This window comes from Chelonoidis abingdonii, chromosome 6 (genome assembly GCF_003597395.2).
Source record: "Chelonoidis abingdonii isolate Lonesome George chromosome 6, CheloAbing_2.0, whole genome shotgun sequence".
Classification (NCBI taxonomy): Eukaryota; Metazoa; Chordata; order Testudines; family Testudinidae; genus Chelonoidis; species Chelonoidis abingdonii.
This window is the reverse complement of record NC_133774.1, coordinates 106,478,680-106,495,787: the sequence shown is the minus strand read 5'-3', so window position 1 is coordinate 106,495,787 and position 17,108 is coordinate 106,478,680. Positions and strand designations below refer to the sequence as shown.

The 17,108-nt window shown below is 40.2% G+C and overlaps 1 protein-coding gene across 5 annotated transcripts in view; it reads right to left on the bottom strand.

Annotated features, from left to right (window-relative positions):
• Nucleotides 1-17,108, bottom strand: part of SLC24A2 (solute carrier family 24 member 2) — a 195,800-nt gene that overhangs the window by 45,885 nt on the left and 132,807 nt on the right. For 4 of the 5 annotated variants that reach the window (XM_032797550.2, XM_032797549.2, XM_075067304.1 and 1 more), the window contains one exon: nucleotides 10,432-10,482. The exons of the other annotated variant lie outside the window; for it this stretch is intronic. In XM_032797550.2, the coding sequence (XP_032653441.1) occupies nucleotides 10,432-10,482 (51 nt within the window). The remainder of the gene's footprint in view (nucleotides 1-10,431; nucleotides 10,483-17,108) is intronic. 5 annotated transcript variants of the gene reach the window in all.

Genomic DNA, 17,108 nt, shown 5'->3' with positions numbered 1-17,108 from the left:
TATTTGCCTGTCTAGCCCATGAATCCTGGTTCAAAGAACTTATAAAACATATGTCTTCTACAAGACAATTCCAAAGGTTCACTGCATATACCACTAAACCTCCATTGACTCCCAAAGGTAACAAATGTATGCGTTTGCTACTGAGAATTGTTTTCACTAATTTGTTAATTTATATCCTATGCCTTATTAAAAAGCCTGCACCATCACTAAATATTTATTTAAGTATTACGATCATGATCAAGGTGTGCTGGAATCCTTACATTAGTTGAATCCAATCCAATAGTTGCAATTGTAACTGAGTTTCTTTTGTAAGTCCAATTGTAGCACACCTCTAAAATATACCAAAAAGTCACACTGGCTTCAAAATTGGTAAGCTAAACCTGGAACAGTTCTACAAAATTTGTTCTACAACATCTTAAATAGATACTTATTTTATATAGTGAAAAAATGTTTCTTCAATGAGCCATAAGTGAGCTGGAAAAGTGAACCGAAAAGACCAAAACCCAGAAACCATATTTTGTGATTCAAAAAACAAAGCAAAACAAAACAAACAAAAACACAAATAGGATTAATGCCTACAAAAAAGAGTCAGATGCACAAAAAGCTACGTACAAAGCAGGTACCTTTCTGACTGCTTTCGAATTTAAAATGAACGGATTTGTTGCTAATCTTTTTAGGTGCTAGTCTCTCACCTTCTGAATTCAGCAAGAGCTGAAGGTATACAGCTTCTATCAGGATTTGGATGCCAATAGAACAGTCCCAAGAAATCTACTCGCAGGCTCGCAACTTTACAGCGAAAGCTGTACGAGGGAGTGGGTTACAAAAGGAATCCTGCAATGTGATAACACACATGCCGCTTGTGTTTTATTTAATGCACTATGAGATGTATAAGGCTCAGAAAGGATGACAAAAGGAGGTTTGATGTAAAATATAGCAAGTGGAGATTCTATTTTATGAAAAATCCAAATGGAAAACGCTAAAATACTATACTTTGATCTAAATTAAATTTTTAGAACGCTATCTCCTGTTTGGGTTTTTTTTGGAAGCTATGCAGAAACAATGATGATAGATCTCTTTGGGAAGCTAAAAGGAATCATAGGGTCTCATCAGTATTAACGTTGCTACAGAGAAAACAAACAAAAAGAACTTATTACCTCCTTACTTTCTTTATTGGTAGAAAATGTATAGTATGGTCTCAGATGATATATCTGTATTACCTACAGCACATGAAGTTGGGATGGAAATTGCATTATGCCAATCCATAAAGGGTGCTTTCTAAGATGACATTTTTCTAGGTTCTTTTAATACCAATAACACACTACATGCAGCATATGTATGGTAATACGCAGCAATTACCTACTTTATTCATAGTATATTTATAGGAATACTTTTTCTCATGTATTTATACTTTATTACTGCAAGACTAAAGAAAAATCAGAGGAGCATGAATGTAGTAATTGTAGCATTTTTTTCAAATGGTATATTTAATAAATATTTTAAGATTAAAGAAATCTCACCAACTCTTCAACCCTCAGCCCACAATAAGAAATGAAGTACATAACCTTATTGAAACAAATATCTAAGATGAGATTTTCTGCAAAAGGCTTAAATGTAAATACCATAGCTTAGTGGGCTGGGTTAATGAGCCACTGAAGGAAACTGGGTAGTGTATTTAAACAAATTAGCCATCAATTTATGTCAAGCAAAAGCTCCTTTCAAGCAAAATAGTTTATAACATAAATCCTTGTTAGCTAGACAATTTCATACAAGCTAACTGCATCTGGATGCTAGCTTTGAGTGGATACTGGGCTGAGTTCGCATCTCCAGTAGTAAAGAGTTTACTGTGTTTGGGTTTGTCTAGACTGAGAAAATAAATCAGCTTTGTAAACACACACACACATTTTAACTAAGAAATTTGAATATGACTTTGCACCTAGCATAGACACCTTTGCACCTAGCATAAACAGAGAGATCTATGTTTAAAAATGTATTAGCTGGTCATCGTGTCTTCTAGGCATGGGCTGACCATTAGCAACAAACATATTTCAAACAAATCCCAATCTGGACAAACTCTTGAGGGTGTTGGTTAAATACACTGAGCCACACCTCATGAGGCACTGTGTCCATATCCTTAATTAACTGTTCAGAAGCTATAACAACATATTTAAAAATATGTTAGGTTCCACTCAAGATGGATTTCTAACGACAACCAAACTTGTCTACATTAGTGCAACAAAAAGCCTTGGAAAAGCTTTCAAAACATTTACAAATGCAAATATTATGCAAATTTTAAAGTTCCGAAGTAGGCAAACAGTACACGTACTTCCAAAAATCATCAGTTCCTCCTCAAATCTATCACCTATCCTGATTATGGATACATAAATCCTCCCATATAAGTATATTGAGTCTCTCTTTTCTCTCATTCATTTTCCCACTCCTCCCAACACATTACTTTTCTTTCCTCTGCTGTTCTTAACCATCAGTTCTATTTCTCCCTGCAATTCATTAGTGCACACACCTCCAGGCTCTCCCTTTCAGGTCCTTCTCCCTTCAATGTACCCCTTAAGCAAGGCTCCTGCCTTAGCAATTGCTGTTCTTATACTGCAGCTCCTTTCCTCAACAGCTACTCATCTCAAGGCCTGGTCAAAAGTTTTCCATCCAAACATTTGTTCACTAGAAAATGGGGTTTTCAACTAAATGAAAGCTTTTGCAAAAAGTATTTACTATCCTCAAAAAACAAACAAACAATTTTTTCCCGTCAGAAAGCCATTTTCCATCAGTTTTGGTTGAAAATTTCAGTTTGCAGCAGTTTTTGGTTTTTCAGTGGAAAGATGAAATTTTCATGGGCAATTGCGATTCAGATTAAATATTTGCGGTTTTCATCTACATTTAGCACAGAACTCCCTCTCCCCCCATTTTCTGATCAGCTCTTCTCTGGGCTCCTCCCCTAGTAGCCTCTGGGTGCCTGATGGAGGAGAGCGGAAAAGCCAGTCAGCAACTAGATCACAGCAGTTAGCCCTGGCTACTCTCATGCTATCCAAAGCTGGAGACTCAGTAGGGCAGGTGGAGGAACCAGAAAGTAGACCTGAAAGCTGAGATCTTTTGGTGAGTTGACATTTTCAGCCCTGAAAATACCACAGTAATTGTGGTATCTATTTGATGTAAAAGTGAGACAGCCAAAAGTGAGAACTAGCTACTCTGCTGCAGCGCTAGGAGCATTTTAGAAACAACTTCATTTATTACTCTCACTACGAACATTACATAGCAATAGCCTACTTACTGTGAGCAACAGCAGAAAGGGGTAAGTGCTAAATAGTCTGAATTTGTAAGGCCACTACAGCAGTGACCACTGGTTGTTACCATGCAGAATCCACTTCCATTAAGGCAAAGTGGCCACTCTTAGCTTTTTGGCTATTTTATACTGGTTCTACAGAGTTTGCTGCTATGCTTGTGTCATTTCTAAACAAGTGGGGTAAAATGGAATCTGAAAAGCCTAGAATTGTACTTTCAATGACGCTGTTTATATCTCAGCAAAGAGACCAGTTTTAAACAGAACTTTCGTCTGAGTACAAGCCACTCTGAAGAAGTGAAACAATAAATGAATGAAATATAGTACAGTTAAATTCTAGTCAATGGGTTTGGGCACTTCAGTATTATTTCGTTCCGGTCACTGGGTGTAGATTTGAAAATGAACTTGAGACTCTAGGCTCTCGTTCATGTGAGATTATGAAGAATACTGGAAATACCTCAGGCTACGTGCACACTAGAAGTGCTTTACTGGTATAGGAATCCTGGTTTACAATACCAGCAAAGCACTCCTAGTGTGCATGCAGCAATCCCAGCAAAACTGCACTGTTTCCTGGAATAATAAACCACACCCACAAACAAAATAAGTGCAGTTTTGCCAGTATGAATATGCCTACACTAGGGGCTTCTGCTGGCAGTTATGACACTTAGGGATTACACTTATTCACCTCCCTGACCATCACAGCTATGCTGGCAGAAGTCTATTGTATAGACATAGCCTTAGATGAAAGAGACAGAAGACAGGGGAATCAAACATCTGGGCAAGACTCCCTCTCACATTCAGCTACCTAATTAGGAAACAGAATCGCTATCAAGTGTAGATATGCTCTCTGGAGCTGGAAATGGAGGAAGAAACAGGCAGGAATATGTTCTGTCAGATGTCATGAAAATTACTAAAGGCTAGTGGAGTTTAAATGTTAAAATAATCTTTACAAAATTCTCTTCTAATTTTAAAAGGATCAACCTGACATAGCGATGAGACAATAGTACATTGAGTAGCCCTGCAGAAATTGTGGGTTCAGATATAATATTAGATTTGGGTTCTTGCCTGCTGATCTTCACTGGCCCCCAAAATTTCTGCCTTCATTGAAATCAGGTGGGTTAGATGTAACTGAGGGCACGGTTTTTCTGAACTAGTACCTGAGGAGAGTGTTTAAACTGCTCTGCTCTTCTAGTATCACCATTCAGATATGTATAGAGTAGTCTAGATCAGTGTCCCCAATCTTTTTCGTTTGGCAGGTGCCATATGACGAGCCATGGAGGACCATGGTGGCGGACGAGCATGTGCCGAAATGCTGCCGACAAGCGGGAATGTCAGTAGACGTCGCCGCCGAAATGCCGCTGTCACATTATTGATTTGAACTGTGACCAAATAGAACATAGTTGCAACCAAAGTCCTGTCATGGCACCAAATCTTGTATAAAGGGGGTCAAATGAGGTGTCTAAGACAAGGTTATGGTTTGCTGGTTATGATTATACTGTCTATACATGTGTATCAGTTTTGTAATTGAAGTTATGAATATTGGTTCTATACTGTCTGTATTTCAAACTTATGCTGTGCTTCTGGGAAACATCCCAGATAAGTTGGTGTTAGCTCTGCCTAGCCTGCTTGATGCCCCATTAAGGACCATCAGCTATACAATTGACCACTGAAAGAAGGCAGATACACCTTGTAACTCAGCAAAGTATGCAGGAACTTGCCCACATGACCCCAGACTCCATTTTGCTGTAACTGTCCACAGTAAGAACAAAGAGGTGTTCTTACATCTGGAAAAGACCATAAAAGGCTGATGCCTCATCTCCATCTTGTCTTCAATCCTGTTCCATACCTCTGGAAGGATTTTGCTACAAACGGAAGCTCTACAAAAAGGACTGATGACTCATCCCAGCTGTGGATATATTCCAGAGACTTGTTTTGAACCTGCAGTTTATTCTATTGCTGCTGCAAGCCTGAACCAAGAACTTTGCCATTACTGTATGCAATTGATTCCATTTAACCAATTCTAGCTCTCATCTATATCTTTTTCCTTTTATGAATAAACCTTTAGATTTTAGATTCTAAAGGATTGGCAATAGCATGATTTGTGGGTAAGATCTGATTTGTATATTGATCTGGGTCTGGGGCTTGGTCCTTTGGGATCAGGAGAACCTTTTTTCTTTTACTGGGGTATTGGTTTTCATAACCATTTGTTCCCATAATGAGTGGCACTGGTAGTGATACTGGGAATCTGGAGTGTCTAAGGGAATTGCTTGTGTGACTTGTAGTTAGCTTGTGTGACCAGTGGGGTGAAACCAAAGTCCTCTTGGTCTGGCTGGTTTGGTTTGCCTTACAGGTGGAAAAACCCAGCCTTGGGCTGTGACTGCCCTGTTTTAAGTAGTTTGTCCTGAACTGTCACTCTCAGTTGGGTCCCGCCAGAACCAGCATTGTAACTGCCGCCGACAAGCATCATCATCCAGAGGCATCGACGGCATTTCGGTGGCTACACCTCTGGATGATGCTGCTTGTCAGCAGCATTTCTGTGGATGCTCGTCTGCTGGCCAGTACGCAGGCGCACTTAGATGCCCCAGCGGATGCCATGGTGCCCGCAAGCACTGCATTGGGGACCTCTGGTCTAGATAATAGCCAGGGTTCATCCATATTACTGTTCCTTCCAGCTTGAAGAAAAAATACTAAAAAGGAAGGATAGGATGTGACTTAATAGTTTCACTGCTGCCTTAATGTAGTTGATATGTGATGGTCCAGGAACTTGCATAAGACTTTGAAATGCATATATTCCAATGTAACATTACAAAAGAAGATCAATGAATTCCTGCGCAGCACAGAAGCTTCTTTGTGGGTCAGTTGTCAAGACTTGGGTGACCAGACAGCAAGTGTGAAAAATTGGGACAGGGGGTGGGGGATAATAGGAGCCTATATAAGAAAAAGAGACCAAAATCAGGTCTGTCCCTATAAAAACGGGACATCTGGTCACCTTAGTCAAGACATTAAAATGGGAAAGTTTTTCCAGATGAAGAGATAACAGAACTCTCTTTTATACAGTCCATTTATAATTTTGAAGTGGACAGATCATTTAATCAACTGTCTGTGTGGAGGGAGGGCAAGTGAGAGGAGGGATGGAATGTATATACATTTATGTTATTGTAATAATGATTTATACTTATTTGGCACTAGATTCTGCTCTCAATTAGAATAGTGGAAAACTGGAATATCTCCACTAATCTCAGTGCTGTTGTAAATAATTTCATTGTTGTAAAGGGAGGAACTTGAAAATGTACAGCAAAAAACATTTTCAATTCATACAAGTCACTTTTATCCAGTGATAGTCAGTATTTAACAAATCCAGAAATATAAAAGCAGTATGGTCCAACACTGGAAAGAAGGCATCAGAAAGAACTGCAGATCAATACAGAAATAACAAAGAGACAGGCACTTTGAAATTCACAGTTGTGATTTCAAGATGGCTGTGTTACAGGTAGCAAAGTTGTAACATTAAATACTTTTCAGACAGTCATCATATAGTTAGCTTAAGCTAACTAACTTGCACATACTACAGTGCTGTACATATTGACTTGGATTTTTCTAAACGTTAAGAAACAAATGATATTTTATGGATATGACATAACATCACTCTGACAACATGCAGCTATAAAATTGACATTCCTCCTCCAAGATGGCAGTGGAATTTTTCTTTTGATCTATTTGTTGGAGCACTGCATAACATGGATGGGTGCAGTTTGATCTCAAAGGAATAAATATTACCTTCCCAGACTATGTAGAATACAAGCTAGGTAATTTTTGTTTTGGTATCTTACTTCATGAAGGAAGAGAGGAGACTTATGAATGGTCTAGTCACAATTAAGTTATTCTAATTCTTTTACAAATGAAGTTAAATGTTCAAAAAGAATCAGGTACCATTAAGCTTAGAAGAATTGTTTAATATTCTTCTGCTTCTTTGAGGCATGTTATAGTGAAGAAGTAGGTTTTACTGTATGACCTGGAGATATAGAGGAAGGGACTTTTCTCAATATCCTTTAGGAGATATTCCAGAGCCTCGAATCTGCTGTTGAGAAGGTTTGAGCGCCAGCTTCATTGAATCTATACAAACGCTCTGCTAAGCGTAGTACAGATGACCACAGTGGCCATAGGAAGTCATGGAAGAAGAGGCAGTCTGAGAGATAACATGGGCAGATTCCATTTAGGGCTTTGTAAATCAGAAACCTGAATGGGGAAGCAGCATAAACTGTGAAGCATAATATGTTGTCTTTGACTCATCCTTTATAGGAGCCAAGCTGCCATATTCAGTAATAGTCATAATCATGTGCAGCAGGCATCGGAGGCCAGGGGAAGCTGAATCTCCCGAAACAGCCAGGGGTGGCCCCGCACAAGCTCTGTCCCGAGGATTCCACCTGCTTCCTACTCTGCCCATGTGGCCCGGGTGGTTCACATGCCTCCCATGGCCATAGTTTCTTCTGGAACTTCTTACCTAGGGCCAGTTACAGAGCATTACATTAGTCTGAAGGTGATGAATTCATGAAGCATTGTAGCTTAGTCATTTTCTGAGAGAAATATATACAGCATTCTTACTAGCCTAAGGTGGAGAATTGTGCTTTTGGCAGCAAATACTATTTGATTTTGCTGGGTCAGTAATAGCCCAGGGCTACATGCTTTTTCTGTTTCTATCTAACTTGTTTTTCAATGGAAAATTGGATTCTCAATTTTTTGTCAAAAAACCAAATACCTGAAAATCAAAAAGAAAAATCAACCCTCAAAATATTTTATTCTGGAAATGCCATTGTGGTTCCTCATGGGAGTTCTCTATAGGCCAAGCTCCCCAGCTAGCCTTTACCTCACATGATGCACTGCATCTACTCACCAAGAGGGGGACCATGGTACATCATGGGAGATGTAGTTTGATTAGAGAGCCCAGCCTCTAATCAAACTACATGGGATGGGCTCTCTAATCAAACTACATCTCCCATGGGAGAGTGGGAACATGAGGCACCACAGTGGCATTTCTGAATCAAAATATTTTCATTTGCAGTTAAAGTATGGATTTTGATATTTTTGTCAAAAAGTTAAAATTTTCTGCAGGAAATTCCCCCTCCCCCCTCATTTTCTGACTATGTCTAACAACCTCACTGTTGCTTGGGAACAATATAAACCAGAAGCTGCTTTATTCACTGGGATATCTGTCATACAGAACTGTCTGTGCTGAAGGAAAAAGGTTATATAGAGCTGTGTGACAGCTTTTCATTAGTACAGTTTCACAGTATAATTATATTTGAAATTAGCAATTTTTTTCAAGCATTTTATTCACTGGTGGAGGCGGCGGGGAAGAGAAGCGGTCAGAAAGTCAAATACTATGGCTGGGTAATGTACTGATCATTAATAAGCTAACATTTATAGTCATGCAAGATAAGGAAAGTTCAGTCTTATGCTCCAGGCCATAAAGTTGACTGCCACAAGGTCAGAAATGAACTTCCTCTCTCCTCACTTCACATTCAGGTACTTCTGAGATACTTATGCTAACAGAGGCAGGATATCAGAATAGATGGTACAACATTTTGAACATGTTGAGCAAATCCTTATGTTTCTACTGGCAGTTTGTTACTTGGTTAACGTAGCACATTATTTGATTTCATATGAAGTCTATGCTATTATGACAAAATAGGAATAAAGTAGTTTGAATTCATATAACACATTGTATAAGGCTATGTCTACACTTAAAATGTGTAGGTTCAGCACTTCAGTGTAATCCACCTCCCTGAGAGGCAGTCGCTAGGCAGACAGAAGAATTCTAGTACTTCTACATTGGTGATTAAGTTGGCCTAACTACATCTCTCAGAGATGTGGATTTTTCACACCCTGGAGAGACACAGCTGTAGACTAGCCCTAAGTGTACCAGCTGGACAACCATGCAAAGTGCGGCAAAGCTTCAACTTTCATGGTCTTCCATGCGAGTCGGCAGCCAGTTCCATCTAAGGAAGAGGTCAGCATCTTGCAGCATGGGAGGGGAAGCCAGTGAAAACAGAGTACTCACTGACTTGCATGAGCAGGCCTTTGGCTATGAGCTGCTACATGTTTTATTTCTCTGAGGAACTAACGCATATACAAGAAACAAAAACAAAATCATAATAAAACAAATAGTTTTGAAGACTTCTTTTCAAAAATCCTATATTTCAGCTTGATTTTGGATACTGAAAATATCTCATTTTAACAAAAAAAAACAACCCCTGAGCTATTTGTCTCATATATGCAGCATTAGAAATGAATATGAACACATGGCCAATTTTTACAGCAGTCTCAAGCTGGTCTTCAACTTTGAATGTGCAATTAATTACAAATCCAAATGCTACTGTAACCACCCATTTGACAGATGCAATCAGGTAGTTAGACAATAGTCCCTGATTCTGCAAACATTTACCTCCCAATTAAGGAAATGTTGACTGCACTAGGACTTAAACATGTAATTAAAGTTAAACATGTCTCAACGCTTTCCTGAGTCAGAGCTATAAGCACTGACCTTCTAAGTTAATCACAAGACTCCCATTGGTTTCACTGGGCATTGGATAGGCCCTAAGTATCTCCTACTTATAAATGTTAGCAGGATTGGAATCTTAATGCTAACATCTGTGTTTAAGTTAACTATGCCCTCAAAATTATGCCAAAAAAACTGGAAGGCATTTTAAAAAATCAGATTAACTCATAGCTGTTGAATAATTCAGAAGACTGAAGTCATTAAATAATTCTTCTCAGACTTTGTGGTTAGGTCATCCATAAATGAGCATATCTTATTGAATGTGTTATGTCAAAGCCACAGTATAAAATATATAGATATAAGTATACATTATATACTAGTATATATATAATATTTACTTCAGTGAAAACATTATCCGTTGTATGTCTTCATCTGAAAGAAACAAAAGTGCAAATGCAAATGACAAAAATGTAAAAAAAAAAAAAAAGAACGATGGCGGATCACACTATGTCAGTGAAATCATGCAAAGAGGAAATACATAATACCTCAAAAGAAGGAAGAATAAAAAAAAGAAAAAGCAAACACGTAAAAAGCACTAAAAAGACTTACAAAAAGCAAATACAAACAATTCTAAAATATTTCTTACCTTCTTCAGTCATTGAGTCATAATATTTTAGTTTTCCATATGATCCAAGCTCTACAACATTACAATAAAAGACACAAAGATAAGGAACCAGCAGACGTTCAAGAAATCTACACATTTGCACATGTGCTTAATAAAGTTCAGAGTGATTATGTAAAATTTCTGCAGAATTATAGGCATACATGGATTGTTGAAATGGTGAACAGTGATTTTTTTCACTGCAAATTTCAGAAGTCACTTGCTACAGTGAAGTGACTTGACTGGATGGGATTTAGGGACAAGCACTGTAGTTAAGGACTAAGACTATATCTACACTAGAGACCTTACAGAAGCACAGCTGTACTGCTTCACCTGTGCTGCTGGAAGGTCTCCTATGTAGCTTCCTTGTGCTGGAGGGAGAGAGCTCTCTCGCCTGCATAATTAAACCACCTTCAATGACCGGCGGTAGCTATGTCGGCAGGAGAGCATCTCCAGCTGACAGAGTGCTGTCCGCACAGGTACTTTTGTCAGTGAAACTTATATTGGTCAGGGGTGTGTTTTTTTCACATGCCTGACTGACAAAAGTTTTACTGACTAAAGTACTAGTGTAGACACAGCCTAACTTTCCGAGAGATGAGTGATTGATTTGTGGTACCATCATTTATTTTAGATACTTTACAGAGGCCTGAGTTGCAGAAGTGCTGAGAACCTGCTCTTTGCAAATCAAGTTCTTTTAATGTGTTTCAAGTTGGACACCCAAAAATTGAGGCACATCAAATGACAGTCACTTTTTGAAAATGTATGACCTAATGAATGGGACTGGGTCTGTAGGTTTGGAATCTAAAAACAAAGGTTCTAATGGTGGTTCCAATGCTGACTTGCTGTCTGAGGGTACGTCTACACTGCACGATTATTTCGAATGAGCTTAAACCGATATTACAAAACAGATCTAATAAAATCGGTTAGGTGCGTCCACAGTGGGATCCGAAATCGATTGTTTGCGTCCAGGTCCAAGCTACCATCGATTTCAGGAGCGGTGCACGTGGGTAGCTGTTCCTCAGCTATCCATAGTCCCACTTCGTGTTAAGAGCACAGTGCCTGATGGGGCAGAAAACATTGCCCGGGGGTGCTGGGTACAGCTCACCCCTCCCTTTGTGAAGGCAGCAGACAACCGTTTGGCGCCTTTTCGCAGAGTGCATTGAGCAAACGCCATAGCACAAGCATCTTTCTTTTTTTTTCACGTGGTGGGAGGGGAAATAAACTGGGAGCTGTTCCCTGAACCACGCCAGACACTGTGTTTGAACTACAGACTTGGAGCTCAGCGAAGAATGCAATAATTTCAGAGACTGCTGTGGACTGTGGGATAGCTGGAGTCCTCAGTACCCCCTCCCTCCTCATGACGCATCTTGAGTCTCTGGCTTCCCGTTACGCTTGTCAGCAGCGCTGTGTATCCTGGAGTTTTTTATTCAAACGCTTTGGCATTTCGTGTTCTGTAACGGAGCTGGATAACAAGATTTGTCTCCCCATACAGCGATCAGACCTAGTATCTCCCGTACGGTCTAGCTGGAGCTCTTTTCGATTTCAGACTGCATCGCCAGCCGTGCTGATCAGAGCTCCACGCTGGGCAACGGATGTAATTCAAAAGTTCGCGGGCTTTTCCTGTTTACCTCCCCGCTGCATCCGAGTTCAGATTGCTGTCCAGAGCAGTCAGTGCTGCACTCTGGGATGCCGCCGGAGGCCAATAACGTCGATTTCTGTCCACACGAACCCTAATCCGAGTTATCACTATCGAATTTGTGCTACTCCTCTCGTTGGAGGAGTTCCGAAATCGATTTAAGGAGCATTAAGTCGATATAATGACGACGTCGTGTGAACGGACACAGCGTTAATCGGTATATCGGCCATTAAACGATTTAAAGTCGCAGTGTAGACCTGGCTGAATGTGATAAGCAGCAGAGATCCTGTGCACCTTATAGACTAACAGACGTTTTGGATCATGAGCTTTCATGGTGAATACTACTTCATCATGAATGTAGTGGAAATTTCCAGGGGCAGGTATATATATGCTAGCAAGCAATAGAGATAACGAGTTTAGTTCAATCAGGGAGGATGAGGCCTGTTCTAGAGTTGAGGTGTGAAACAAGGGAGGAGAAACTGGTTCTGTAGTTGACAAGCCATTCACAGTCTTTGTTCAACCCTGAGCTGAATGTGGATAGTTAATTTAGACTTAGTTTTATCATCTGTAAAGCTAGATAATTTGTATTTACCTACTCCATGGGGTTATGTGACATCTACTTAAAAATGTTTGTAAAGAGCTATGTATGTACACAGTATTTATTAAGGCCAGTCAGTGGAAAAAGAAGGAATTGAACGTTGGAGGACCCTCCTGACAGTCAAGCCTGTGCTTAATCCTCTAGAGAATTTGGTTTTTGAGAAGCATCACCTCCTCTTCATCCAGAAGTTCATTTTTTTCTGTGAGACACTTTCTTTCCAGTTTTGCATGATTCATTATGAATAATTTCCAGTCTTCCAAAATGTTATGTAAAATGATATTTGAGGGATTCAAATTCATGCAAAATGTACTGGAGAAAAATTGTGCATAAATGTGACATTTTTCTTCAATTTCACTCAGTTCTATCTTTAATGTAAAACTTTTAATAATTGCACTTCTGAATATTCAACACTTAACAGCAATAGCAATCTTAAAATTTATAGATATCTAACAAGCTGATGAGGAATTTTCAGATCAATTATTCTTTCCTCATATTCATGAAAGCACTTAAGAAATTAATTATAGAAATGCTAGCCCATTATTTTGTTCTTAGCCCATTGTTTGGAGCTGATGTACTGCATGTTCTATTCAAAGAGTTGTTTTCACTTGGGTAAATTTCAATAGACATCTTGATCTTAGTTTTCATTCTAAGGTATTATAATGATATGCAAATCTGGTATTTAAAAAGATCCTTTGTTTCTACTAACAATTTCAAACACTTGATTCTGTTAGATGAGCATTTCTGAGGCCACTTATGTGATACAGGGAAAACTGGCATAAAAATAAAGTCTACAGTCTTTTCTTTATCACTATGATTTTTAAAGTGCTGTACACTTTACACTATTCTCTGTAAAAGATTGTGTTACATGAATAATCAACATATTAGCAAAAATTGATCATATGTAATGATATGTATTCATATTTGTACAGTCTCTGTTCTTTTCTCCATGAGTATGTAAATGTGCACACACACATATACATGTGTATAAATGTTATCATTAGTCTCATTTAGAGCAAAGAGAAGTTTACTGAAGAAAGGGTTTTATATAGTTTTGTAAAAATCTTTCTATAACAAAGGAAGTTCTAGTCTGTACATGCTGGTTTTAACCCTAAAAAAAAAATACAGTGATGATTTAGCTCCTGAATTCCTTACCCAGACAAAACTCCCACTGACTTCAGTGTGGACTTTCCCTGAATAGAGAGCTCAGGACTGAATACATTGTTTAGTTAGAACTCTGGTTATCTTAACTACAGGCTTCAAATTTTAACAGTTCATCCTCTTTTAAACTTGCTCTCCCTGATGTCTGTCCCAGTTCCCCTGGGATCAAATGCACTGAAGACTTGGGAGAGAAGCCAGTGGAGGTTCTTGACAGACAGAAGAGTGAAAGGAGGCCCTAAAGGAAAGAGGAACAGTGAAATGGGACCAGGAAGTAGATGCATGGGAACAAGACAGCTGATAAGGGGATGGATATAGTAATCAGGAAAGAAGGGGCCAGTAGGGAGGGGGGCAAATGGAGTAGGGGATAGGAAGGGAACACAGCACTGTGGGAAAGAAGTCATCTACCCAAGAGAGGTTGGGAAACTGACAAAACAATAGTGTGGAAAGGCACTAGTGTAAGACAGAGGACCTGCTGGGAATGGGATGAGACACAGAGGAGATTTCCAACAAAGGAAGGGTGAAGAACATAGACTCAGATACCCAGGCAGAAAAAAGCAAAATCACAGTAGAAGGGCACAAGAGGCAATACAAAGGAAAGAAGACATATGGTTGCGTTCCTGGAGTTTAGATATAGTGGGTATGCTGCCAAGACCAGTAATTTCAGACTAAAAGGATTTAAAATAGTGTAAGTCTCACATTGTTAGAAAAACTACTGCCCGGGAAACTCAGACCTTGCAGCTGAGAATACATTCCCCAAAGCTCTTATAGTCCTGCTCATGATTTGCACAACCGGCCTTGTCTACACTACGGGGGAAAATTGATTTTAGATACGCAACTTCAGCTACGTGAATAACGTAGCTGAAATCGAATATCTAAAATCGATTTACTCACCCGTCTTCACCGCGCGGGATCGATGTTTGCGGCTCTCCATGTCGATTCTGGAACTCTGTTTGTTTTGGTGGAGTTCCGGAATCGATATAAGCGCGCTCAGGGATCGACATATCGCGTCTAGATGAGACGCGATATATTGATCCCCGAGCAATCGATTTTAACCCGCCGATACGGCGGGTAGTCTAGACGTGGCCCAAGAGGGTAGTGAGTGCACTGCACACTGACTGCGCTATTTTACAGTCCACTGTACTTACTGATGTGAGTTATCCCATTAACTTGAATAAGACTACTTGGGTGAGTATGTGCTAGTCAACAGCAGTATAGGTAAAAGAATTGAGTGCTATATGGATACAACAAAAATGAGCATAAAAATGTTAGCAATGTCCATTCTGTCACACTTTGCCACTTGGTATGTCATCTTTGGAGTTCCATGGATGCAGGCATTTCCAAGACTACAGCTCTTGCGTGGTAATTGCAGCAGTGATAGGTCACAGTGAATAGCACATGACACAGACCCACTGAAATATCTGGGGATTAAAATCCAGTAAACAGACAATATAGGATGCGATACGATATAACTAACTTTAAGATTCCCTCCTCAGATTGAGCCTACTTTCTGAAGATTTAGGCCAAAATTTTCAGACTTGGGTGCCAAAAATTGGGCACCAAAATCTATATATACAAATTTGTTGTTAAAATATTTCACATTAATATTAACCTGATATAAACCTTCCAACAGGTAGATTTTACTGAGTACATATTTTGCACCTATTGTGCAAAAACTAGGTTGTCTTACTGCCACCAGTGTCTCATATCTTGGAATGTGACAGCTTCTGTTGCACAAGCCCTGGAGTGCATCTGACCTTTGGGGTTCATCTGAAATCTTCCCATTGTAATAGATCTTTCATTTTTATCATTTTGCCATTGAAAGATGTTTTAATTAGGGAGGGAGTGAACTGGTTTGCATACAATAGGGACCTATACAAATGTTCATCCAAAATTCAAACTGAATTCTACTACTATTTATTTATTTTTTGGAGGCTCTCTGAACCTCCTGATTTCAGTCAGAAATGAAATATTGTGAAAAAAATTATTCTTACTGCTGTTTATGATTAGAGCTGGTTGGGATTCTGTGTCTGGGGATTGTCTGAGCCTTTGTTCCCTGGATCATCTTTGATTAGCCTCAATCAGCCTTGTGATCACCCTCCCCTGTGTGATTAACAAGGGGATAGGGCTGATCTAGGAGAGAAGACCTTAAAAGCCAGAGGCTAAGTGATCAAGGGGAGCTAGCAAACGGGATCACAAATAAGGGAATTTGAGAAGGATCTTGTGGGCGGGAGTCATAATATAACTACTATGATCATGAAGGGACACATTGCCAGTGCCAATACTGCTCCAGTCTCCTCCACCTGTGCCTGTATCCAGACAGACAACCTAACCATGGATGCCTCTATACAGATCCTGGTGTGGATTTGCAGAAACTGTGGCCTGCATTTCCCACTCTGAGAAAGTTAGGTTGGGGGGACCATCAAGTGTGAAAGGTGCCTGCTGGTGGAATCTCCCAGGAAGCAGGTGGGAGAGCTACAGGAGGAGGTGGCTAGGCTGCGGAGCATCCGTGCCCATCAGGAATTCTTCAAGAGTATTCATATGGAGACATCCAAGGCTGAGGAAGCTATCCAGCTACAGAGGATTGCTATCACACCATTGGGGGAGAAGGATATGGCTCTGTCACATCCCCATCCCTGCCCTGCCTCTTCTCCACCTCCTCTGCCAAGCACGCTGCATCCCTGCTCTTCCCGCTCCCTCCCAGAAAGTCCTAAGTGCTGCCAAACAGCTGTTAGGCAGTGGGGGAGAGGAAGCTGGGAGGGAGGAGGAGGCAAGGAGGGGGGAGTTTGGCTGCCAGTGGGTGCAGAGCACCCACTAATTTTTCCGCATGCATGCTCCAGCCCCGGAGCACCCACAGAGTCGGCACCTATAGCAGGCAGTGCTCCACCCCTACTCCCAAGCCACCCACCATAGTGATGGAAAACCATTATGCTGCCCTGGCAATGAGCAATGAAGAATCACCCCCAAAGGTGGAGGAGGAGAAGCCATGTACCCTCAAGCCTGGGAGGATGGCAGACACCACTTCGACCTATCAAGGAAGGGGAAGAGCATATTTGGATATAGACTGGCTAACCTCGTGAAGAGGGCTTTAAATTAGGTTTGAAGGGGGCAGGTGACAAAAGCCCACATGTAAGTCAAAAACATGGAGACCTGAGAAAAGGGTTGGAATTTGGGAGGAGTATGAGCTGTTGTAGCAGGGATAAAGGTGAGACAAGACAGAACTGGCAGGGAGGGATCAAATCAGTATCTTAGATGTCTGTATATTAATGCGAG